Source organism: Balaenoptera physalus (assembly GCF_965194825.1).
Source record: "Balaenoptera physalus genome assembly, chromosome: 1".
Lineage (NCBI taxonomy): Eukaryota > Metazoa > Chordata > Mammalia > Artiodactyla > Balaenopteridae > Balaenoptera > Balaenoptera physalus.
In genome coordinates this window covers 19656222-19681047 of record NC_138882.1, presented here as the reverse complement: position 1 = coordinate 19681047, position 24826 = coordinate 19656222, and the positions used below count along the sequence as shown (strand labels likewise).

General features: G+C 38.4%; 1 protein-coding gene and 1 long non-coding RNA gene across 2 annotated transcripts in view; one reads left to right on the top strand and one right to left on the bottom strand.

Moving 5' to 3' along the window:
- Nucleotides 1–24826, bottom strand: part of LOC309644669 — a 546086-nt gene that overhangs the window by 133399 nt on the left and 387861 nt on the right. The window lies entirely within an intron of this gene.
- RAB3GAP2 (RAB3 GTPase activating non-catalytic protein subunit 2) overlaps nucleotides 1–24826 on the top strand; it is a 92363-nt gene that overhangs the window by 29891 nt on the left and 37646 nt on the right. The window contains exons 3-13 of the mRNA XM_082426144.1: nucleotides 5161–5284; nucleotides 6158–6239; nucleotides 8141–8188; nucleotides 8264–8339; nucleotides 8661–8762; nucleotides 12984–13083; nucleotides 15360–15458; nucleotides 21286–21434; nucleotides 22621–22700; nucleotides 22824–22913; nucleotides 24661–24800. Coding sequence (XP_082282270.1) covers nucleotides 5161–5284; nucleotides 6158–6239; nucleotides 8141–8188; nucleotides 8264–8339; nucleotides 8661–8762; nucleotides 12984–13083; nucleotides 15360–15458; nucleotides 21286–21434; nucleotides 22621–22700; nucleotides 22824–22913; nucleotides 24661–24800 — 1090 coding nt within the window. The remainder of the gene's footprint in view (nucleotides 1–5160; nucleotides 5285–6157; nucleotides 6240–8140; nucleotides 8189–8263; nucleotides 8340–8660; nucleotides 8763–12983; nucleotides 13084–15359; nucleotides 15459–21285; nucleotides 21435–22620; nucleotides 22701–22823; nucleotides 22914–24660; nucleotides 24801–24826) is intronic.

Below are 24826 nucleotides of genomic sequence, written 5' to 3'. Positions count from 1 at the left end.
ATTTCCTTATCATGAGAGGAGATTTCAAGTGACTGTGGCCTGATTTCTACCAAATTGCTTGGTTACAACGTAGCAGACATTATAGAACAATTTAGGACACGTACTTTCCCATCCTTTTATTCTTTGTTTGCCTTTGTATATAGCGTGTTGATTGTTGATGTACATCACCCAGATGTACCAAGGGATTTTTTTTTTTTCTTTTTTGAGGACTTATTGAAAGAAATTTGATTTATGTAAGACTTCTTCTCCCACCTCCACTCCCAGTTGTTGTCAATTTTTAAATTTGCTTTATGCTTTTCTGATGACATTTACACTGCTTAGGGCAAAATAGCTAAACCCATGGAGAAATAACAAAAATCTACCACTGTGTATAATTTTAAGGATATCACTTGTTTTCAGTTGTGTCGTTAGTGGCTTTTTATCTTACTGAACCTGATACACTGAATGTTGTGCCTTTGGAATGACATGTGACCCGGAGCTGGTGGTCGTCCCACGCCCACCCCACTGTGGCTGTGGATCCCAAGAGCTCTCGAGCTCGTATTCAGAGCACGCACCCTTGCATTTCGTGACAAAAGCTAGCATCATTCCCAAGCGGCAAGACTAAAGCTTTAGCTCTAGAATTTTATGACACATCAAATCCTAATGATGATATGATATAATAATATAGCATAACATAATCTACTACAAGCATGCCCCATTTCATTGCACTTTGCAGATATAGCATTTTTTTTTTTTGCAAATTGAAGGTTCGTGGTAACCTTGCCTCAAACAAATTATCGGTGCCGTTTTCCAACAACGTTTGCCCGCTTCATGTCTCTGTGTCACATTTTGGCAATTCTTGAACTATTTCAAACCCTCCACCAGCAAAAAGATTATGACTTGCTGAAGGCTGAGATGATGGTTGGCATTTTTTATCAATAAAGTATTTTAAAATTACAGTATGTACATTTTTTAAGGCATAATACTATTATTACACACTTAATAGACCACAGGATAGTGTAAACATAAATTTTATATGCGCTGGGAAATCAGAAAATCCATGTGACTCACTTTGTCGTGATATTTGCTTTATTGTGGAGGTCTGGAGCCAAACCCACAATATCTCCGAGGTGTGCCTGTATAACAGAATCACGTGAGGGTTTCCTAACCTGTTTTCGGTGTATGGAACTCCTGCTTGTACGCGTCCAGCTTTGCCACGACAGACTAGGAGGGTCTGCTTTTAGCCCCACAGTGACAAGGAAAGATGGAGAGTTAGAGGGGACGTAGAAAAGGAAATGCAGTGAAGAATGACAGAAGATACTGGTTTTCACCCTCTTTCCCCCCCATCATCAAGAGCTGAAACCAGAGCGCTGATCTGTGTGAAGACGCTTCTTCTGGTTTCGTGTTACTAAAAATATGCACATTTATGAGATGGCTCAGCAGGGTTAGGGATGGAACTAGTCATCGTGGGGTAGTGTCTCTGAATTTGCTTCCATGTAAGTGATACCGGTTTCTTGTGCTTTTATCTTGGTTAGTACTTACGTGGCAAAATTCATGTTTGCTCTGGGATCACTTGTAGTCCATTTGCTGGGTTGGTGGCAGACAGAGCACGATCATAATTTGACATTGAGTTCTAGGCCCAACTAAGGGAGTAGTACTCTGTCCCTTTTTATATATAACTTGTACCTGCCATGGATATGTCAGCCAGAATCTTGAAATGTTAAATCGTAATATTACTTAAGGAAAAACATAACTAAAGATGCTCTTACTTAAGGATACGTTACTTAGGATACTAACTTTGAATCAATTGCTCATTGTCGTACAGTTTCATGTGCAAGAATAGATATTAGGTTATTCAAGTATCTTTGTGACTACAAGTAAGGAGAAATTGGAACGCTATTATTTGCTCATTTTTGCCATTAGGGCTGTGCTGCATGTGGAGTTGAGTCATAGAAAGCGTAGAAGGCTTCTAGTCTAGCATGGGAGAAACGCAATCCCAGCATAAACAGAGAATAGTAAGAGTTTTCATTGCAATAAGTTCGAAAGACGGTAGAAGTCAGAGGAGGATGGAATTGTGATAGGAGCTGCAACTTGAGATGGACAGACAGAAAAGAGAGGGAAGAGTATTCCTAAAGGAATGCTTAAAGGAATGCCTCAAGAGTATGCTGGCTCCCATGTTCAAGTATGGTTCTTCATGGCGCTAAGTCGGTTCACAGAACCACAGAAAGATTAGCCTGGTATATAGTGATAAGTAATAGGGAAGTTCTTTTTGAGAAAGACTTTTCATTGACTGAGTCTAGAGTCAGATCCCAAGGGGAGCCAGGCTTCTCAAAGAGCTGTCACAGGTACCCACCAAGATGATCAGGGCCCTCCTTTGGGCTCTGACACTGATTGTGTGGCCCGGAGCACGTCTCTTAACTGCCCTAAGACTCTGCTATCTTTATTATGAAATGAGGTTTGGGCCAGTTAGTCTTTAAATGCCTTCCATCTTTGAATTTCTTAAACTCTTTGTCTTTTGAGCAAACATAAAAATACAGATCTCATCCTTATTAGTGGCATTATTTTGAAAACAGGATAGAAACATAGAAACAGTGTTCTTTGTTGAAAAGTAACTTTTACAAACTTTCTAGAGTTTACTGTTTGTACATAATTTTGGAAGTGTGATAAAAGGAAGAACCCATTTGTATAGATGTTCAGTTATTTTTTTTAAGTTATTTTTTGTGGAACTTGCCAAAATGAGAGCTGCATTATCCCTTTTCTGGAGCATTGTTTGGATTTCTTTTTTATTGCAATGAGATGGAAATTTTAGGATAAGAGACCAATCAAAGAGTTTTAGACGCTCCTAATTTCTTATCAAACACAATACCTAAATTATATCCCTGTATGACTTGCCCTGCTTCTAGCCTCCTTGCTGAAGGGGAGACTCCAATCATTTGAAAAATCCTGAACCTCAGAGTTGGTATAATTGGGTCTCAGTTACTGGGGAGGGAACCATAGGGTCGTGATGGCCTCAGCTTACAGCCGAGGCACCGTGAGGAGTCCTGGGTGAGTGCTGGCTAAACAGAGACTGTATGCTCTGACAGAAACTGTGGGTCCAGGGAGAAATGAATTACAACTCGCTTCTACCTTATAACTTTCATCTTTAGGGGATCATTTTCTCCCTAGTTTATATGTAGAAAAACATACATTCAAAACAGCAAACTGAAAAAACAAATCAAAACAAAACAGCAAACTGGATAGCAAAATTCCTAAAAAATGGAGCTTTACTAAAACAAACCTGGGATTTTGCCAGTATTACTCTTTCGGGAGTGGGTGCAGCCTCTTTAGCATACCTTGCAGAAGAAAGAAGTTCCAAATCTGTTCGATTCCTCAGTGTTCCATTGAGAAGGAAAAATAATCACATGACTCTCCCAGAGGCTTCAGACCTACTTGGAGATTTTCCTGAAGATGTCCTATAACCCATATTTTATTTATATTTTAAACATTTCTTTGATAGTATCACAGCAAGAAATAATTTATCTTTCTTAGAAATACTACCGTAATATTTCTGATTAGGATGATTTTCTGTTTTTAAAATCTTTAAAATTTCATTATGTGCTATTAATACATGCTTACTGAAAGCTTTAAAAAACATAAATATGTATTTTTTTTTTTTTTTTAATGAAAGCAGGCTGCATCTCTTCCCCCCTCTTCCCCTCCCCCATCTTGATTAATTCAATCCAGAAGCTATCGGGTAGGGCTGCGTGAGGTAGGAGTCCGCATGACATAAAACCTAGAAGCCGTAAGAGAGTAAGTTGGTTGATGATTTAGCTACATAAAAAACTTCTGCCTGAATAAAAATAAACTACGACATGAACTGGGAAAAACTGTTTACAACTCTTACGTTCAAAGGACCAATTTTCCTTGTATGTAAAGAGTATATACAAATCAACTAGAACAAGAACAGCAATCCAGCAGGAGATCTGCAAGGGAGAGAACACGCTGTTCATAGAAAAGGCTCTTAAGCATATGAAAAAATTCCTGTTCTCACTCATAAGAGGAGCGCTCTAGACTGAGACAGTACTTTTTACCTGTTAGTTGGACGAAGATGAGTCAGAGTTGAAGCATCATTTGAAGAGTCCCTGAGGAAGCAAGCACTTTCAAAACTTGCTGGGCCCGATTATAAATTCACACAACTTCTGTGGAGCACGCTTTGGGGATACCTAGCAAATTTACTAATACACATTCCCTTTGACCCAACAGTTTCACTTCTAGAAACTTACCTTACTGACACACTCCCACGTAAACTGACGAATGTATAAAGTTATTCATTGTAGCATAGTCTGTAGCAGCAAAAGAGTGTAAACAACACAAATGTCCATCAATAGGGCGCTGGTTGGCTAAATTATGGCGTGTCTATACAATGGAATGCTATGCAGCCGTTTAAGAAATTAAGAAACTTCATGTAGAATGAAGTCTGAGGTATATGCTAAGAGAAGAAAGTAAAATATAGAAGTATGCATGTAGTATGCTGCCATTTGTGTCAGAAAAAGGGGAAAAGGGGTAGTTAAATGTATTTGCCCGTGTGAGTGGTGTCTCTGGAAATAATGTACGAGAACCGGTCACACTGCTGTCTCCAGAGTGAACAAAGGGAGGGCCGGAATACAGGAATATCAGAGAGACTTTGCAAAGAAGACCTTTTTAGATCTGTGAATTTTTAACCATGGGACTTTACCTACATAGTGAATACATTTTCAATTAAAAAAAGAAAACACCTTTCAGGTTACATAAAAAGATGTGTCCAAATTATCATACTTTACAGGTCATAATCGTCAGATAATGTTTTCTTTGCTGTCTAGCTGCAGATACCCTAGCTATCTGTCTCGAATAGGGTTATTTACTAAATTTCCTAGTACCGAATTATTCCTACAATAATCCCTGTGGGAGGTTCTTTTAATGTCTTGCTATCTGTTTCATTTTAAAAATGTTCAATTAATATTCAAAACTGAGATCTGCTTGTAGTGGATATTTTGTTTATTGGTCATCTTTGACATGTTTTGATAAGGAATATTACTGAGACTATAAAAGAATTGGGAAGGTTTCTTTTTCCTTTTTTCCTCTCCCTTGCTTCTCAAGGTGGACATGCTGAGTTGAACTATTCTCGATATTTTTCCATGGAAGTAATTGTAGTTTTATTCACAGGAAGAAGAAGGAAATACATGCAAAACACAAAAAACTTCCTGGCTTCAAGATTGTGTTTTATCCTTATCTCCAACCAATGATCTTATGGTTATAGCTCGGGAGCAAAAAGCTGTATTTCTAGTGCGTAAGTACTCTGTTATTTTCATTTATTTTAATGCATAGAATAGAAAATGGATTAGGTAGAAAGAAAAAGTTTTACTTCTCTCGTATGCATTATATGGTGGCATTCCATAGTTTGATATGTTATATAACACTTTTTATTCTCTTTATTTCTCTCTCTCTCTCTTTTCCCCTTTCTTTTTCCTTTCTTTTCTGTTTCTTTCCTCTCTTTTTCTTTCTTGGCTGCAGATACTGTAGCTGTCTCTCTATGGCATTTCAGAGGCAGTACTGGGCATTGCCCAATTCTTGCAAGGGGCAGTCAGAGCTAAAAAGGGCACTGACTGCTTCTCAGTAATAATGTGAGTCAAGTGACTTTCAACTCTAATTTGAAAACTCACAGTGCTGTAGTTTCCTGTTTGGGGCATAAGTTTTCATCTTATAATTTTTGTTGAAGATTAAATTTAAAGTTTGGGTATATATAGAATGTAGAAAACCTCACTGATCAAAATAAGATCTTATATTAAATGGATATGGAATGGTCTTATAAAGCAGATTTGCCCTCCAGTAGCATAAATCTAATAGAAAAAATTTCTCTGCCAACTAAAGATAAAAAGTAGTTTTATAAATAAGGAAGGTGGGGTGGGACATAAGAATTAATAACTTTATTATATGGATTGAATTGGAGGAAAGAGACTAAAGAGAGAGTTTTATAAAAATCTTATAAAAAGTTTTAAACATTATCTTATATTTACCTATAAAAAGACCCAAATCAATTAATATAGAACTATTAAATTCTGTACTCATCATTCTAAAGGGAAAGAGTGAAATTTATAAATTCTCTGTTTTAGTATACTGTAGTTAAAGAAGTTATTTTGTGTGATAACTTAATTTTTTTCAGCAAAATGGAAACATAGTGATAAAGGGAAGGAAGAAATGCAGTTTGCTGTTGGTTGGAGTGGTTCTTTAAGTGTCGAAGAAGGGTAGGTACCAGTTAATTTTTTTTGTCTCTCTGTGTGTTAAATGTATATGTGAAATTGTTTGACTTGTATGTGAATCTATTAAGAAGTTTCATTGTTTGGAATGTTTAGTAAATGTATATTCTTTGCAGCTTTAGAAGTTGTAGAGCATGATTTGGCCAGTAAATTTTAATTTTATTAACCATGTGATTACTTTAAAAAAAAAAAAAAAAAGACCTCCTGTTTGGAGAGAATTTAAAGGGGAATTCAGAGAGAATCCCATAACATCCTGTCTACATTTTGTCTTTTCCTCAACTCTTCATTAATTTTATTCAGCTAAAAAGTCAAGGGCAGCCCTTGTCTTCTCTGCTTTGCCAGCATTGGGCTTGTACTTAAAGGGGAGAGTGCTACATTAATTCTTAAAGCTCATAAATACTTCAGAAATGCAAGCTGATAAATTCAAGTTTCCTACTGATCCAGTAAGAGGTTTTTGTTTTTTTTTTAATTTATTTACTTTAATTTATTTATTTTTGGGTGCATTGGGTCTTTATTGATGCGTGTGGGCTTTCTCTAGTTGCGGTAAGCGGGGGCTACTCATTGCGATGGCTTCTCTTGTTGTGGAGCATGGGTTCTGGGTGTGTGGGCTTCAGTAGTTGTGGCACATGGGCTCAGTAGTTGTGGCTCGCGGGCTCTAGAACGTAGGCTGTTTAGTTGTGGCACACGGGCTTAGTTGCTCTGCGGCAACTATGTGGGATCTTCCTGGACCAGGGCTCGAACCTGTGTCCCCTGCATTGGCAGGCGGATTCTTAACCACTGTGCCACCAGGGAAGTCCCCGTAAGAGTTTTAAAACCAGATCTCTAGCGTGGTTCCATGATGGAGCTGCTAGCCTGGAACCTGCAGCCAAAACCTGTTTTCAGTTAAATTTTTATGACTGAAAGTTACCTGGTCGGAATGAATAAGATTCTTCAGACTTTGAATTCAGATAAAGACAACCAAGTAGAAATCCATAGTACACGCCTGACACTCTGTAGATACTCAATGAATTGTTTTCTATTTTTATCAAAATAAATAATATTTCTCCTTAAGTCATTTAGTCTAAGCATTTTGAAGACATTTAATTTCTGTCTGAAATGCAAAGCAAACATAATGGTTCAATTACTTTAGAGACAACAAACAAACAAAAAGGTTAATTTTGTTTGGTGATTATCTGGTTTGATGTATGTGGAAGAGGGTTTATATTTTGTTGAATAAGCTGGTGATGGTCCTGAGGTTTTACAGGTTAAATACAAGTCAGTAGGAGTTATTTTAATTTTGAGGCTTGTCTCTGAGTGTGAGACAAATTTTTCAAGTCTATGTGTCAGGAAAAAAAAATCTTTTAGGGACCATCCAGCCTAGCAGGTGAGTAGAGGTTATCAGGAGCAATTTCTGCAAAATCTAAAAGAAGAAGCCAGCCAATTGAAATACAGTAAGTCTCTAGATTAACGTACTCAGCAGAAATGCAGTTTGCCTGTAATGTGATTGCCAGTTCCTCCCACCCTCTGCCCAAGTTCTTAGCTGATGCGGAGGAGAGGGGAACAGTAGGAAATGACTGCTTGGTGATCATTTGATGTTTTCTCAGTTTTGTGTATAATCAGTCATGTACAGTAAAGGTGTGCTTTCTTTACTTTTGTGCTTTTCATGACAATACAGAGTGAAAAACACTGTTGTTTATTAACTACAAGTGAATGTGACATTACCTCTTAAGTGAATGGATTTTATGACCCTACTTATGGGGGGAGTTTTACTGTTTTTTTATGTAGGCATTGGATACAACTGATCCACAGAGCTCATCTTCCACTTATTGCCCTTTAACATCCCATTATAGAGCTTTCAAAGTAATTGATCGATGCATTAGGTAAGCATATGATTTTGTTTTTGTTTTTAGGGAATGCGTAACCAGCGCTCTGTGTATCCCACTAGCCAGCCAGAAGAGGTAAGGATGAATGAGTCATTTGTTTTCTTTGCTTTGATTTCTGAGTGCTTAAGTTCGTCACTTTGTTTGTAACAGGAGTTCCACTGGACGTCCAGACTGGACCTGCATTGTGGTGGGCTTTACTTCGGGTTACGTACGCTTCTACACAGAGGTGAGTTGAGTGCTGTGCGGTTCAGGGATACCAGCTGACTGGAGCACCTGGTAACCCATCCCCATCACACTCACTTGTGACTCATGACCACCTGCCCCTTGGGACTGTGTATTTGATACTTTATGGGGTGGAGGCTGGAACAGGGGGAGCAGTGGTGGTAGAAAGTTCTGGTAGGAGCTATAGAGAGGAGAAGCCATATTCTGCAAACAGACTACCAGGCATCTGTGGAAGGCCTGTTGGGGGAATGATGCTCTCTGGCCGTACCTGTTCCGGTATACTGGTAAGAAAACAAGCAGGGCTTATCTCTGTGCTTCCTCCTAGAGTGGCGTGCTCTTGCTCTCACAGCTCCTGAATGAGGACCCAGTGCTACAGCTCAAGTGCAGGACGTATGAAATCCCACGACATCCCGGCGTGACGGAGCAGGTAGCATAAGAGATTGTGTCCAGAGCAATAGTGGCTTTACTTTGCAGTCGTTTCTTCCCTCTTTCATTGGGTGGAAACTTTAAGTGTCTTCTTGTGGCACAGTTAGCTGTGCTGTCATATTCTAAATAGAAATGTAAGCTACTCATAGCTGAGTAAAGAATACCAGTCTTGCTTTTACTTACTTAAAGAAATGTTGTATGCTTTGCTCTATAATGAAATAAGACACTTAAGTCAGAAGACAAAAAGTTTTCTCAGTTTTAGAATTTAATAGTGACTTAAGGTAAAAAATGGTATTATGTAACTTTATATCTTTTTTATTTGAACTTAGGTGTCAAAATTATATAGAGAGTCAAAGAAAAAAGTTCTAGCTGTATTATTAATAGTGCTGCCACATTGCACTAACCTATTCCTCAGAAACGGGGTTATTAAGTTTTTATTTATTGTGGAAAATATTTTATATTCATTGAAGATTTTGATAGAGAAAATAATGCTGTTGAGTGTCTCAGGCTCTCCACAGTTTTCACTTCTTCCTGGTGCTGTGTGAGATTTTGATTGTCTCACAGTCAAAAAGTAATTGTAGAGCCACATAAACTGATACACTCTTGTTCAGCACATCTTGTTTGGTACCTTGTCAAAACTATATAATATGCCTTCTTTCTTTGTGCTGTCCTGCTTCCAGAAGATTTGAAGTAAACAAATCTTCAGATTTGCCCGTGTGGACGTAAATTGTGCAACAGATGGACTGGAGCTGTAGAAGAAACGTAACTAGTGAGAGAGGCTAGACTGATGCCTATTAACACCTGTGAATGAGTTAGTCAGTAATATTAAACAATACCGTATTATTTGCTAGTTTTTATGAACAGAATAACTTCTGTGCACGTTTAGAGAAGAGGGAGCTCAATTAGGACTAGGACAAGAAAGGAACATTTCACTGAGGGGGTGAAGTTTGAATTAAGCCTTGAAAATGGGTATAGAACTTAATTAGTGAGAAAAGAAGGGAAAGTATTTTAGGTAGTCAGGAGAAAAATGAAGGAAGATTCAAACATAGGACTATGTATGAGACAACAAAGAAACCTGTGTTAGAAACTAATGAGAAATTGTTGAATAGGCTGAGTGGCCAAATTTTTCATAAATTTGGAAGCCAAGTGAAAATCGGAATTGATTCAGGAGATTTAGAAGCTACCAAAGATTTACGAGAAGGAAGTGATGTAATCAGAGGGATCTTGAAGGACTCTTTCTTCAGGATGAATTGGACTTGTGAGAGCCTGGAATCAGGGAGGCTAGTTATCTGGTTTTTTAAGTTATCTGTAATAGATGTACAGTGCTGGGAGCCAGGACTGCAATGGCTGTGGGAAGAGAAAGGACTAGTACAAAAATCATTTTGGAGGAACATTTGACAGGACTGGTTATCGTATTGAGATGTCGAATTTTAAAAAGAAAAATGAGTTGCCTCCAAGATCTCCATCCTGAGGCGTGCCATTGACAAAGTTGGAAGAGGGGACTGCTTTGGCAGTAAACAAAGGTTATTAAATTTGGTTTTGGACGTGTTGAGTTTGAGGTGATGGTAGGAAATAAAATGAAAATACCATCATGAATACCATCATGCCTGTAGTGATACGGAACTACCATATAGACACAAAGACTAGATTGAAGACGATGGTTGAAGTCATAGACAATGAATGAATTCTTCCACGTAAAGGTTATACGAAAATAAAACTGAAGCCTGAAGACTTAAGTCTTATCATGTTCATCGTAAGGAGACTGGAGAAAATGGAACTATTGAAGGAAACAAGGAAGAAGCTGTTGGAAATCCAAGAAGATAACCTGTTTATTGAGGCTATGTCTCAAGAGCCATTTCCTTTTTTTTTTTTTTTTACAAATTCTCTGGAAGATGAAGGTTCTTTAAACACTTTAAAGTTGGTTATGTCTATAATAATCTTTTTTTAGAGCTGGCGGGAAAATATAACTCACATTTAAATATTTGTTTGCTCTTTGCTTTTGTGAGTCAAGAAAATCCTTTAGTTGAAAAATAACTCTTGTTAAACATGCAGAGAGAAGCCTTTGTCATTACCCTGTATTCTACACAGCATCTGTGGATCTGATAACATCAGTTTATATATCAAAAATATCTATTTGCTGCTGCTTCAGTATACTCCTAGATCTATTAAAGATCACAGGAGCAGATTTCCTGTAATTCAGTTCTGGGGGCAGTGAGTGTAGTAGGTGTGATGGCTGATCATTGCAGGAGAAGATTCCAAATGTTTTTCTGGAATGTCAAAGGAACTTCTTCTGTGGTGTCTGCCTAAAGATCTCTGTCATGTAGCATACTTTCTGCAGCTGTTGGACCACTGGTGTTTGTATGAGTGTCTTCTTCAGGAAGGCGGTCTCGTTTTGGAGATAACTGAGGAGCTGGTGACTAGTTCCTCCGAGTCAGGGGCTCTCTCCGCGCTGCCACGCTCAGTGGACTGTGTGAGCGTAGCCCTGTGAACTTGTTATGTGAGCCCACACCCCAGCTCCCTCGTTCCCTGCTTCCCACCCTTTGTGGCCCACAAATGTCTTTTAAAGATGGAAACACCCCAACAGTCCAGTAGAAAAAGGGGCAAGGCAATTCTCAAAAGAAGAAATATAATTGGTCTAAAGCATATGATAAAATTTTGAACCTTATTAATAATCTAAGGACTATAAGCAACTACATTTGGATAATTTTTCACCTTTCAGATTGGCAAAGATGAAGATTAACAAAAGTTGGTGACAATATGGAAAAACAGGCACTGTCATGTATTGTTGGTAGAAGTAAAAATTGATAGGTACTTTCTTGAGACAGTTCAATAACACAAATGAAAATCATGAACACCCTATGACCCAACAGACCCCCTTGAAGGAAGTTACACCAAAGTGATGTGAAAAGATATATACAGAAGAACGTTTATTGCAGTGGTGTTTATAATAATGAAAATATTTAATTCATTCACAAATATTTATTTACTGCCTATTATGTGCCCAGCCCAGTTCTAACCACTGAGAATCCATTGGTGAACCGGACATGCAAAGTTTCTGCTTTCGTGGGGCCTGCAGTTTGGGGATGGTGGCGGGAAACCAGCGATGAATAACTAGGGATTCCAAGATGATTCCAGCCTCTGATAGGTGCTGTGAGGGAAGTAATCATGTTGATGAGAATGTACTGAGACAAGGGAATGGAGATGATGTTTGAGACGGAGGCTCAGGACTAGCCTCTCAGAGCAGCTGCATTTGAGCCGAGACCTGAACGGTCAGAAGAATTAGGCAGGCAAAGACCTGGGAGGTGAAGGTCCAGGCACGCGGAAAGTACTGAGGTGATAATGGCCTTCGTGTTCAAGGAGCCGGGGAGAGAGGTGAGATGAGGTTAGAGACAGGGCCCGCATCTTGTAGCATGGTTAGAGTTCAGGTTTATTCTAAGTGCAGAAGGGAGCCATTGGAGAGCTTTAATCAGGAGAGTGCTTCAGTCTGCTGAGTCTCAGGAAGATCACGCTGGCTGTGGAGCATGGGTGGTGGAGAGCAGAGGCAGAAGCAGGAGGCCAAACTAAATGTCCATCAGTAAGAACTGGTTAACTGAATTTTGGTTCATACAATGAAATACAGCATCTCCACAACAAAAAGTGATTTGCTCACTTACTGAAATGGAAGAATATCATTGACGTATTATTGAGTAATGAAAAACGTGTTATAGAATAGTTTTAGAATACCAGAAACATGTTACATGGTATAGTCGCATACAAAAGTGTGAGATTATATGTGACACTATGTACTGATATATGTATATCAGTATGTATACATTTCAGGTGAGTTTCCTTTTCCTCTTCTTTTCAGATGAGTTTCCTTTTTCTCTTCTTTTTACTTTTATGTGTTGTTTTTATCCATACAGTGACTATGTTTCATTTTTATGAAACTTGTACATTTTTTTGGTTACTCCCACCATCGATCCTGAAAACATTATTCACCATGTACAAAGGCTCACAGTTGAGAAGAATGTTAAGTCCTTGGCCAAAAGGCATTCTGAAATTGTCTATTTTTACTATTCCTCTGCCTGATATTGTTTTGTGTGTTGGGTGTTTGACAGTTGTTTAGTTATAGTATTTTTTTATTTTACATTAATCATGACATTCAGCTATAATAGAAAAATAGATATGCTTATTTGGCAATAATGAAAATTTATTATTTTCTTCTTTCTTATTCCTTTAATAGAATGAAGAGTTGAGTATCTTATATCCAGCTGCCATCGTGACTATTGATGGATTTAGCCTTTTTCAGTCTCTTCGTGCTTGTCGAAATCAGGTGGCAAAAGGTAATTTTGGGCAAGAAATAGCTAACCTCTGGTGATGTTTGTCTTATTTAACTTAATCTACTTAGAGAATTAAATATGTCTTCTAAATTAAAAAGGCCTTCTGAACTAGATTTAAAGGGAAAAAAAAAAAAAACGGTCACTGTAGAAATGGGAGTGCATTGTTGGGTAGATTGCTTAGTAAGATAAAGGCGAGGACTAGAACATCAACTCTCTTTACATGTTGCCAGTTGAACTGCAGGCTTTATGCACTGATTCAGCAATATGTCTTGGCCAGTTAAGAGAGAGATTCAACATTGGGGTAGAGAATTTAGTTGCATCTAGCAGAGAAACCAGATTTCTCACTAGATGGGCAGCTATTTGGGCCAGCATACTAAAATCTTGTGATTCTACGTTGTTTCCATTCTCACTGGGGGTAAAGATACCATAAAGTTTGCAGGGGGCATTTCCCTCACAGAAGGCAGGACCCAATAGGGAGTCAACATAAGCTGCTTTTCACTAACTTGAAACACTTCTGAACAGAGAAAAGAGACCTAAATATAATCTATATAGGCAGCTACATCATTTCCAGACTTTGGCATGAAAAGTGCACAAATAATCAATAATTTTTAATCTTTACTACCCATAGTTTACACTCTGATGCTATTATGTCTTTAGAAGAGGATATTGGTTTTCATCAAATTCAAGATGCCATTGATTATAAGGTGCACTATCATTTTCTGTTTCACTAAGAAGTAAAAATGCTGCCTGTGAGAGTCACACCATCGATTTTAAGATTCCAGTTTTAGAGATGTTAAAATCATGGGAACAAAAAGCCTTAAAATCAATGAAAATACCAGTGTTGGTGCTGACTTTCCCCATTTTCTTCTGGGTTTGGATAAAGGAGCCTTAATGGTCCTAAAAAGAGCAAACAAAGTTTAACTCTTAAATGATTTAGACAGCTCCCTGAAAGAAGAGTTTAATTAAGATGTGTTATCTAATTCATAAAGATTGTTCGTAAATCCAGAACTAAACTATAAGACACAAAAGAAACAATTTCTTCTAAGGAAAGAATGCAGCATCTTACATTGCAATAGAAAAATTTTCACTGTCTTTTTAGCAGATTGTAAAATTCTTGGTTATATGACTCTTTAATAGTACATGCTTTTCTGTAAAGTCAAAATTTGTTTGAATTTTTATACCTGTTTTCATAATCTTTTAAATTATTTAAATTTAGCCCACCATAAGTTTCAATATCTTTGTTATCTTGGAGACATAATAGTCACCATTAATGTATGTGCCCAAAGAGACTGGCCATTTTCTGTAGATAAAAATTCTGTCCATAAAATAAACTAGAAAGAGACAATTGTGTTTTAATTGGTATCGTCAGCCGTTTCATTTTTACTATTTTTGAATTTCCGTTTATTTTGTTATGTATGAGTCCATAAAGCCATTTTATCTCCTAGGAAGTAAGTAAGTAAGCCACTTTGTGCCCTCTTATTTATTTTAAGTTGCTCTAAAAATAATTCTGATTACTTAGCTGCAGACTGTTGTGACTTTTATTTCACAATATAGGAAAACTCTCTTCTTGGCCTTACTCTCAAATCTGAAGTGCTAAGAGGATTACATTTTTCCTTTATCAGAGTACTTCTACTCACAGAATAAACAACCAGAATCAAGCCGTTTTCTAATATGTAGCATGAGAATGTACTGATGACTGGGGCCTTGGGCATGAACCTGTGGCAAGAGCTGGAACTGTTGCTTTTCTTTGCATTATTCACTCCCTAGGTGGAAATGCTGAGGTCAGTGATCAGCATTGCATTCATTTTTCTGGCAGCGCTATCGCTGTTAGCATACCTTTCTGGCAAGCCTGGCCTCAGTTACTGGCATTGGAGACCTTTCTGTCACGTGTCCTTTGCTGGGCATGTCGTCAGGTCTCGCTGAGGCACTGGTTGCTGTCCCCAGGATTTCATCCACTGTCTTACTCAAGGGGTAGAAGGTCGGTACTTAGCTTCTACTGCAGTTTGAATTCACCTTGATTTTTAGTGGTAGTCTAGAATTTTTAATAGTCTTCTCTAATTCCTTGAGTGTTCCAGAATCTCTTATGACAGCCAGCTTTTTATGTGCATTGTCTTGGTGTGAATAAATCTCACTGTATGCGTCGTTTACATTACTTTGCCTCGTTATTTTTAGTTGAAATTTTAGAATAATAAACCAGGTTATTCTTGATGATTTTTTGATAAAGCTTCATTTTCTCCATTATATTTAAGTTTGGATTGTCTAATTTTTATCTTTGACAGCTGCAGCATCAGGCAATGAGAACATACAGCCACCACCGTTAGCTTATAAGAAATGGGGTCTGCAAGATATTGACACAATTATTGATCATGCTAGTATTGGTAAGCATGACTAGTTCCAATGCTTTTGGAATTTACTTCTTATACTTTTTGATTGAAGTGTCTCATTTATTGGAAATGTAGATTTATTCTCATGTGAAAAGAATATGCATGCATTGTCTTTAGTGAGACATTTGGAAGGTAGTTCAGACTTAGAGATTATCAAAGGTTAATGTCTTTAAGAAATGGTAGCAGTTTTAGCAATTATGCCCTCAGCAGCAGTACTGTACAGTTTTAAGTCACCCACTATTTGACTTTTTTTTATACAGATGAGTTTAATTCATATAATTACCAGATAGATCAGTCTTCGACAAATGTAACTTTTAGACCAGCAAAATATAGAGAAAAGCAGATTTTTTCTTGTAGCCAGTATTCGAAGGCATACTGTCTTAGGTATCGGGAATGCAGAGGTGGAAAGACGTGGGTCTCTGCTGTCAGGAAGCATGAGGCTAGTTGGGAGAAACATGTGAAAACAATACGGCACCACAGCATGGTGGTTGTCATAGTAGACAAGTGGACCGGCTGTAGTGGGAGCAGAGGAGAAGCCCCCAACACCAAGGGGATCAGGGAACAGGAGGTTGACTTCAATCTGAGATGGAAAGAATGAGTAGGACTTGACCAAGAGAACAAGCATGGGTGAGGCACTCTAGCCAACAGGTACTAGGCCTGGGGTGGAAGTGCCTTGTGTGCAGGAAAAACAATGAAGACTGGCCCAAGCGAGGCCAGTCTGTAACTAGGAGTCAGGTTCTGAAGGCCTAGTACACTATGCGGCGGAACTTATATCTTTCTCCTCGCCACGTTGAGAGTCATTGAAGAATTCTGAACAAGAGAATGGTATTATCACTTAGCCTGTTGGAAAAATCACTCTGGTGGAAGTTTAGAGGTTGCAATGTAGGGGTCAAGACTAGAAACTAGGTGCAGTAAGGAAGCTATAATAATCTCGGTAAGAAGTGATGGGCATCTAAATTAAGAGTAGAAATGGGTGTGGAGAAGAAGGAAATGCTATTTTAAAATATATATCTATTATTTTCTGTTTAATAATATAGTATATGCTTGTTAAAATTTTCAAATAATACATAAAAATATAAAGAAAAAAGGAAAAAAATATCCCTCTAAATCCTACCGTCTAGAGGCACTCACCATTGGCTTTGTGGTAAACATCCTTACAGACGTGTGTAAGTGCAAGTGTAATATGTGTATGGTTATGCAGAGATATGTCTTCATAAAAGGATTCTATCATGCCAGCTACGTTGTAGCCCTTTTCTAATCAACATATTACAAAGAGGCTTTCACAACAGTTTTGCTAAATATACATTTTCTCAGAGTCCTAGTAGAAGACAGATGGCATCCTTGAAATAGGATAATTGAAAGAGGTTTTATTTGCAGAGAAACTACTTATACAGATGTGGTATAGGAGAACCACAAAGGATAGTACAGCGTCTTGCGGGCTGATTAGCAGTGCAGCTGTTAACCACTCCTAGGCCTAAATTCTGCTCACTGGAGATAATGAGTAGAATCAGCGCCTTAAGAGCAGGATGGCTTTTGGCCAGTGGTCACAAGGAAATAGATATCCTGTCTTCGTTCTCCTTTCTGTCTTTGATGTCCTGGTGGGACTTCCCATTGTCTGAACCCAACTTGAAGTCTGGGCTAATAACATGCACACACTGGCTCCTCGGGGCCAGCAGGGAGAGAAGGAAGGAGTGTGAATCCAGATGGGGGGAACAGAAGATACCTGACACACAGATTATCTTTGTGCATTGTTGCATTTCTGGTACAGAATACAGGTAGACCTTGTTTTATTTTGCTTTGCTTTATTGCGTGTCACAGATACTGCTTTTTTACAAACCCTGTGTTGAGCAGGTCTGTTGGTGCCGTTTTTCCAAAAGGATTTGCTCACTTCGTGTCTCTATGTCATATTTTGGTAATTCTTGAAATATTTCAACCCCTCTACCAGCAAAAAGATCATGAGTCGCTGAAGGCTCAGATGATGGTTAGCAATTTTTAGCAATAAAGTATTTTTAAATTAAGGTAAGTACGTTGTTTTTTTAGACATCATACTCTTGCACACTTAACAGACTACAATATAGTGTAACCATAATTTTTACTTGCACTGGGAAACCAGAATATTCATTGACTCACTTTGTTGTGATATCTCCTTTATTTCAGTGGTCTGGAATTGAACCTGCAATATTTCCGAGGTCTGCCTATAATCTGTAATAAGCACCTTTTTGGTAGACATTCGTTTTTGTCTTTACTTTTTGCTAACATAAAAATGTGCGAAATTCCAAAGTGTTGAGTTCAGTTCAGGGTGACTTCCCTGTTCTGTTAATTAAACTTTGGAACATTGAGACAGGCTAGGAGAAATGATTGGATAGAAAATATTATTCTATTCATTTATCTCCCAGCCTACAAAATGAAAAAAAAAAAAAAGGTGCCATGAGCTTTATTCTGTGTACATCTTTATGTAGAGGTCTGACTAATTCATTCAACAAAGAAATGAATGAATACCTGTTACATCCCCAGGCACTAATATTGGTGCTAGAAATACAAGGCAGACAGTACCCCTGCCCTGATGAAGCTTACGTTCTGGTGATGGGGAGATAAAAAATAAACAATTAAACCAAATGAATGAATAGGGTAATAACGAAATGTTAGTAAGCATCATGAAGAAAATAAGCAGAGGGTTATGACAGAAGTAAAGGAAGAGGGGACTCTGGGTAAACTGGTGAGCAAAGGCCTCTCCTGAGACATGCAGGATGGGAAGAAGCCGAGATGGAGGCCCGGGGTGGGGGGAGATGGAAGACTGGAGGCTTAAAGAAACAGAAGGGAGGTTGATGTGACTTGATTGTACAGTGAGGGGGGAATGGGACCAGGTAAGGCTGGAGATATAGACTAGGGTCAGATCACAGAGGGGTGAGGAGTTTGGGTTTTATTCTAAATGCAGTGGACGTCATTGATGGAGTCTAAGTAGGGGATATTTAAAAATATCCCTCTGACTGCTCTTTAGAGAGAGGCTTACAGAATAAAGAGAAGACCAGCAAGGAGTTTGCTGCAATAAGAGAGAATGAGGACTTTGTCTAGGGAGGAAGCAGTGGTGCTAGAGAGAGGTAGACAGGTTGGAGATGTATTTACACTTGCTAAGGGATGGGTATTAGAAACGAGAGAAGGAAAAGAGTCAACGACTTCTTAGTTTTTAAGTTTGAGCAGCTGAGTGGATGCTCAGGCTTTGGCTGAAATGAGCATAGAAGGCAGAGGTCTGAGTGGACAAGTGGAGAGTTGTGTTTTTTACAGGTTAACTTCTGACACAATCAGACATTGAAATGGCGATGCCAAGTAGACAGTTGGATATACGAGTCATGAGGTCAGGAGAGAGGTCTGGAGTATCCATGTAAGTTTGGGAGGGAACGGTTAACTGTGGAATGCGTCCTAGAATTCCAGAAAGGAGGAGGTCCGTTGGATTTGACAACATAGAGCTAGCTCTTCATTGACCCTGATCTGAGAAGTTTAAGTGGAATGGCGAGGATGAAGCCAGATGGGGTACATTTAAGAATAAATATTTCCACCCCCTACTTTCAAAACTCAGAAACACAAGAACAGGAAATCAACTCACAGCATCTCCATTTTGACTCCAGTCCTGACCTCTGCACTAAACTTCTTACTCATTTTCCAACTACTGAACATTTCCCCCTGGGTATCCAAACTTAACAGATCGCAAACAGAGTTCTTGATTTCCTCTCCTCACACTTGGTCCTCCTTTGTTCTTCTCTCTCGTCTCCGTCTGCTTTCGCCCACACCAGAAGCGTTTGAGTCGTCCTTGGCGGTTCTCCTTTTCTCACACTCCTCGTCCAGTCCCCTTCGTCTCTCCTGCCCCCACAGTCAATCCTGACTCTGACCGAGTCTCATCTCCGTCGTTGGCAGCACGGTGGTCCATGCCACCATTGTCTCTTGCCTGAATTGTTGAGGAGAAAAAAATCCTAACTGGCCTTTCTGCTTCCTTTCTCTGATCTCTCAAATCTGTTCACCAATTAGCAGCTAACGTGATCCTTTTGAAATATAAGTCATAGTTTTGTCCCTTCTCTGCTCACAACCTTATAGTGGCTTCCCATCTTATTCCTGATAAAACCCAAAGGCCTTACGGTGGCATCCAAGGCCTGACATTGTCTGGTTTATGGTACCTTTTGACTTCATCTCCTGTAGAACTCTCCCCTCCTCACCGCCCTGTTCCACCACGCTGCTCTCCTTACTGATCCCCAGATACACCAAGCATCCTCCCACTTCGGAGTCTTTGTAACTGTTGCCCTTTCTGCTTGGAAGGTTTTACCCAGCTACTCACATGGCTCTCTCCCTCACTTCGTTCAGGTGTCTGTTCAAATATCATTTTGTCAAAGAGGCCTTCTTTACCCAGTATAATAGACCTAGAAAATTATCCAGTGAGTTTGACTTTATGGAAATTTATGTTAAGAAGAACTGTAAGGTGTTTCAAAGTGCGGAAAGGCCTCAGTTGTTCAGGGAAAACCCTAAATGACAAGGTAGTAATAAATCCAGAAAAGAAAAATTCACGTCTGAGGCAGTGTAATTACAGTAGGCAGCTTGTCTCAGCAGTGAGTTCTTTATAATGAGAACAGAGAGTGTGAATTTAATTTAAAAATTGAGATATGGTTATATTGGAAGAATATGGGGGGGAAAAGAGGGGCTGTATATATGCTATGTCTTCATTTACCTTAAATCAATGAAACATAGTGCTAAAATTGGTGAATCAAAAGACAACAGTCCTCTAGAGCCCACAAATTTGCCACAATATAGAGAGCAGGACAGAATGTTAAATAATACCACAGGGATGCAGTCAGCAAAATCTAGACTGTAGGAAATTAGTGTCCAACAGCCTGGTTTCTTCAATCAATAGATTTCAAGAGATTTGGGCATGGGAGGGTAGAGGGGCAGAGAAAGACAGTAGGATTTTGGGCTGGTGTTGTATGCCCATTTGTTTGTGGTCCTTACTCTAAAACTCAGGTGTATTGTTTTTCTCTGACAATGATCAGCTCTTTTGCTGCAGACAGCAGAGAATGCAGAAAGTTTAGGTCAGATGCTCTCCTACCTTTTTGGTCGGGGTGTAAAATCGGCAGCACTCTACAGTATGCAACGTCACAGTACTTAATAAAATTTTTTTAAAAATGTAGATCCCCTTTGAGCCTGCACTTCTGTTTATGAGGATTCGCCATACAAATGAACTTACATATAGATATGCACAGATCTATCAAGGATATATGTTGCAGCATTATTTGTAGTGGCAAAAGGTGGGAAACAACATAAATGTACATCAGAGGGTCAGATCGGTTATGGCATGGCCACACAGTGGAATACTCTGAGTGATTGCCAAGAATGAGGCATGTCTCCTTGATATTTTATTAAATTAAAGAAACAAGGCACACATCAGTTTATTTGGTGTGCTGTCATTTATGTACATACAACATTTCTGGAAAGCAGCATAAGAAACTGTTGCAGTTGTTACCTCGAAGAAGTGAACTAATACCTGGAGATATTGGTGGACTCTGTATTTCTTGTAGCATTTGAATTTGTATCTGTTTAAAAAATTAATATTTAAATTTTGTAGTATTTCATAGCTTAGAGTAATTATAGGTGGCAACTTTAATATCTTATGAATGTTTTATGACATTGATCTTGTAGCTTTTGAAAATGACTTTTGTCTGTTAAATGAAACTCAGCAGTTAGCATCTTAGAATGGAGTTGAAATAAAAACCTAATAACCTAAAATGACAATGTCATTTCAGTTCATTAAAATCATGGGTTGTTATTGCTGTTTTATCGTTAGGTATTATGACTCTGTCCCCTTTTGATCAAATGAAGACTGCCTCCAATATAGGTGGATATAACGCAGCAATTAAAAACAGCCCACCCGCCATGTCTCAGTATATCACTGTAGGGTCCAATCCATTTACGGGCTTCTTCTATGCTTTAGAGGTAAGTGTTTCATCACTGATGTTGATTTTTCAACATATCTACAAATTGGGTATGGTAACATAGCCTTAGAAAGATTAAGCCGTTCACATTTCCAAGTAAGCTAAAATTAGTCTCAACTCACTTTCTTCTAAATTCTTTAGATTAACTGAGAAGGTACTAAAGGCAGTGTAAAACAAGCAGCCTTCTTTGTTTCTGATGCCCCAAATTCTTAGTTGAGTTGTCTTTAAATATTGGTGCAGTAATCAGAGGCTTAGTGTTGTTAGTGATGTCAGCCCACCAGGGATTTGAGTAAATGAGGAATTGTAAAGACAACAAGCCGCCAACTATAGTTGATAAAGTGGTGAAAATTGCTTCCTAAAATTGGGAAAAATTAGGTGTTAGATTTAGTATCTCCTGTTGTTCGCTTAAAAAGCACCCTTCTCAAAATGGTTCAAACCATCTTTTTGCTTTAATAAAAATACATTTTAAAAAAAAAGAGGGGGAGGGATAAATTAGGAGTTTGGGATAAATATATACACACTCCTATATATAAAATAGATAAATAACAAGGTCCTACTGTATAGCACGGGGAACTATATTCAATATCTTGTAATAACCTATAATGGAAAATAATCTGCAAACGAAAAAAAAAATATATATATATAGCTGAATCACTTTGCTATACACCTGAAACTAACACAACATTGTAAATCAACTATACTTAAAAAATTTTTTGTATAATATGAAACATTTCTAAATAAAAACTGCTTAAAAAATGGAAAAAAAAAAAAAAAAGAGGGAAAAGGGCCAGTTGTATATGGATAAGAAATCAATAGCCCTGGTAGAAAAATGCCATTTTAATGTCCTAGTTTAAATTTTTTAATTAATTACAGTTTAAAGAGGGAAATCCTAAACATAACTAAACTACTAGTGATGTTACTTCTTTTTTTCTTTTTTTAATTGGCCATGCCACATGACTCGCGATATCTTAGTTCCCCGAACAGGGATCAAACCCCGAGCCCCCTGCAGTGGAAGCTCGGAGTTCTAACCACTGGACTGCCAGGGGATTCCCTTACTTTTAAACTGTAGAGTTAAAACTTTTGATTATATTGCTACCTTCTACCTTTTTAAGGTACATCTCGTTTAGAAAATATATTTTGTTTATCTGTCAGCTGTTGTTTTCTCTTTCAAATGTTCTGTTTTTCAGGGAAGCACGCAACCATTATTATCTCATGTTGCACTAGCAGTGGCAAGTAAACTCACTTCTGCTTTATTTAATGCTGCCAGGTAATTACGTCACAATTTAAATGATCTAATTTGCATCTCACTGGGTTTTAACTTATATTTTGATAGTCTGCAGTTTAAAACTCTGGAAGCCCTGGTTTTAGTCTGAATTTTCTTTCTTTTCAGTGGTTGGCTTGGTTGGAAAAGCAAGCATGAAGAAGAAGCTGTCCAGAAGCAAAAACCCAAGGTTGAACCAGCTACCCCATTAGCTGTAAGGCAAGTCTGTCGTGCTCTTCTCACATTTTAGTATTTTTAGGAATGCGCTCTTGAATTAACGGTCTTTCTGTGTGCTTAGCTGATTTGTTGATTTCCTGAGTCTTTGGAGCTTCTAAAAGTCATTAATGTGGGACTAATTTTTTTTTTATTTATGTAAATTATTTTATTTTATTTACTCATTTTTGGCTGCATTGGGTCTTTGTTGCTGGGCGCGGGCTTTCTCTAGTTGCAGTGAGCCAGGGCTACTCTTTGTCCCGGTACACGGGCTTCTCATTGCGGTGGCTTCTCTTGTTGCGGAGCATGGGCTCTGGGTGCGCGGGCTTCAGTAGTTGTGGCACCTGGGCTCAGTAATTGTGGCTCGCGGGCTCTAGAGCACAGGCTCAGTAGTTGTGGCACACGGGCCTAGTTGCTCCGCGGCATGTGGGATCTTCCTGGCCCGGGGCTTGAACCCGTGTCCCCTGCATCGGCGGGCGGATTCTTAACCACTGTGCCACCAGGGAAGCCCAACGTGGGACTAATTTTTCCACCAGAATGTAAACTCCACGAGGACAGCGATTCTTGCCTGTTTTATCACAGCTGTCTCCCTGTCATGTAGTGGGGGCTCAATATGTATGTGTTGAGTGTGCTCTTCTGCAGGCACCTGTACACTTAGCTTAAGTTGCAGGAAAATTGGTTTTTTGATAGCTGTTGGATTTCTTTCTGTAAAAAGTTTAGTTTGTCGTTAAGCTATAGAAACTCAAAAAGGACTTAGTGACGTCTTTAAAAAAAATAAAATAAAAATAGGGGGTCCCATGCATCCATGCACTCTTCAGCATGCTGACTTGTGCTTCCTTGCTTGCTTCAGCAGTGCTGTAGGACATTTAGTGGATTCGTCAGGGTTTGTGGGGAGTGAGCATGATTTTTGCCTGATTTTGTTCTTAAATCATTTTTTATTACCCAAAAGAAAGGGAAAGAGAAACCTCCTCCCCTTTTTTAGATGTTCTTAAAGAGATATAACTAATTATCTGTTATTAAAATTGATTAAAGATTATCTTCCAGGGTTTTTTCCATCTTAAAGTATGTTATAACACATCACATTTTCTAAGATCACCCAAGAATCAAGGAATAAGCCAAATGGCCCTTATGCATCCAAATAGATGTAACAGAGTTTGAGTACTTTGTCTCAGGGACTTTTTTCAAAATGAGCTCTTCTGGTCCTTTCTCAGTACCTCTTTACTTTTATTTTACTCACAGTTCTATTAAGACTGATAATAGACCAAGAGCAGTTTACAGATAACTATTTAGAAGAAGGAAAGTTCTTGTACCTGCACTGGTATCAGCAAGATATGATATCTAGAAAAAAAAAGAGACTAGATCAGAAATCAGAACTGCACAGATGCCTGTGTAGGAGCAGAGTATTCTAAACTTTAGTTGGTTGTGAGGGTATTGTTTCCTGTGATGTATCACTTAATCAAGGAAAGCTAGTTGTACTTGAGACTCTCTGAAAATAGGTTGTGGATATCTATATAGAAAATCTCTGAAATAAAACCTAGGTGTTTTTATTTTGTAATAGAAGAAATTTCCTTATGCATTTTGTATTGCAAAATGTGGTGTGATCAGTTAATAGATTAGGTATTAATCCATAGAAAGTTCATATTTCTTTATATAAAAACAGGTTCAGCCTATTTTGTTAATGCATTTCATTATTCTTTTGTGTATTTCTAGATTGCAATTTGATTTGAGCTTTCTGTTTTCTTTCAAATATCAGATTTGGACTTCCAGATTCTAGACGCCATGGTGAAAGTATATGTCTGTCTCCATGTAACACGCTGGCAGCAGTAACAGATGATTTTGGCAGAATTATTTTGTTGGATGTAGCTAGAGGGATTGCAATACGCATGTGGAAAGGTACTTTCTTACAAAAATCCAGAAAA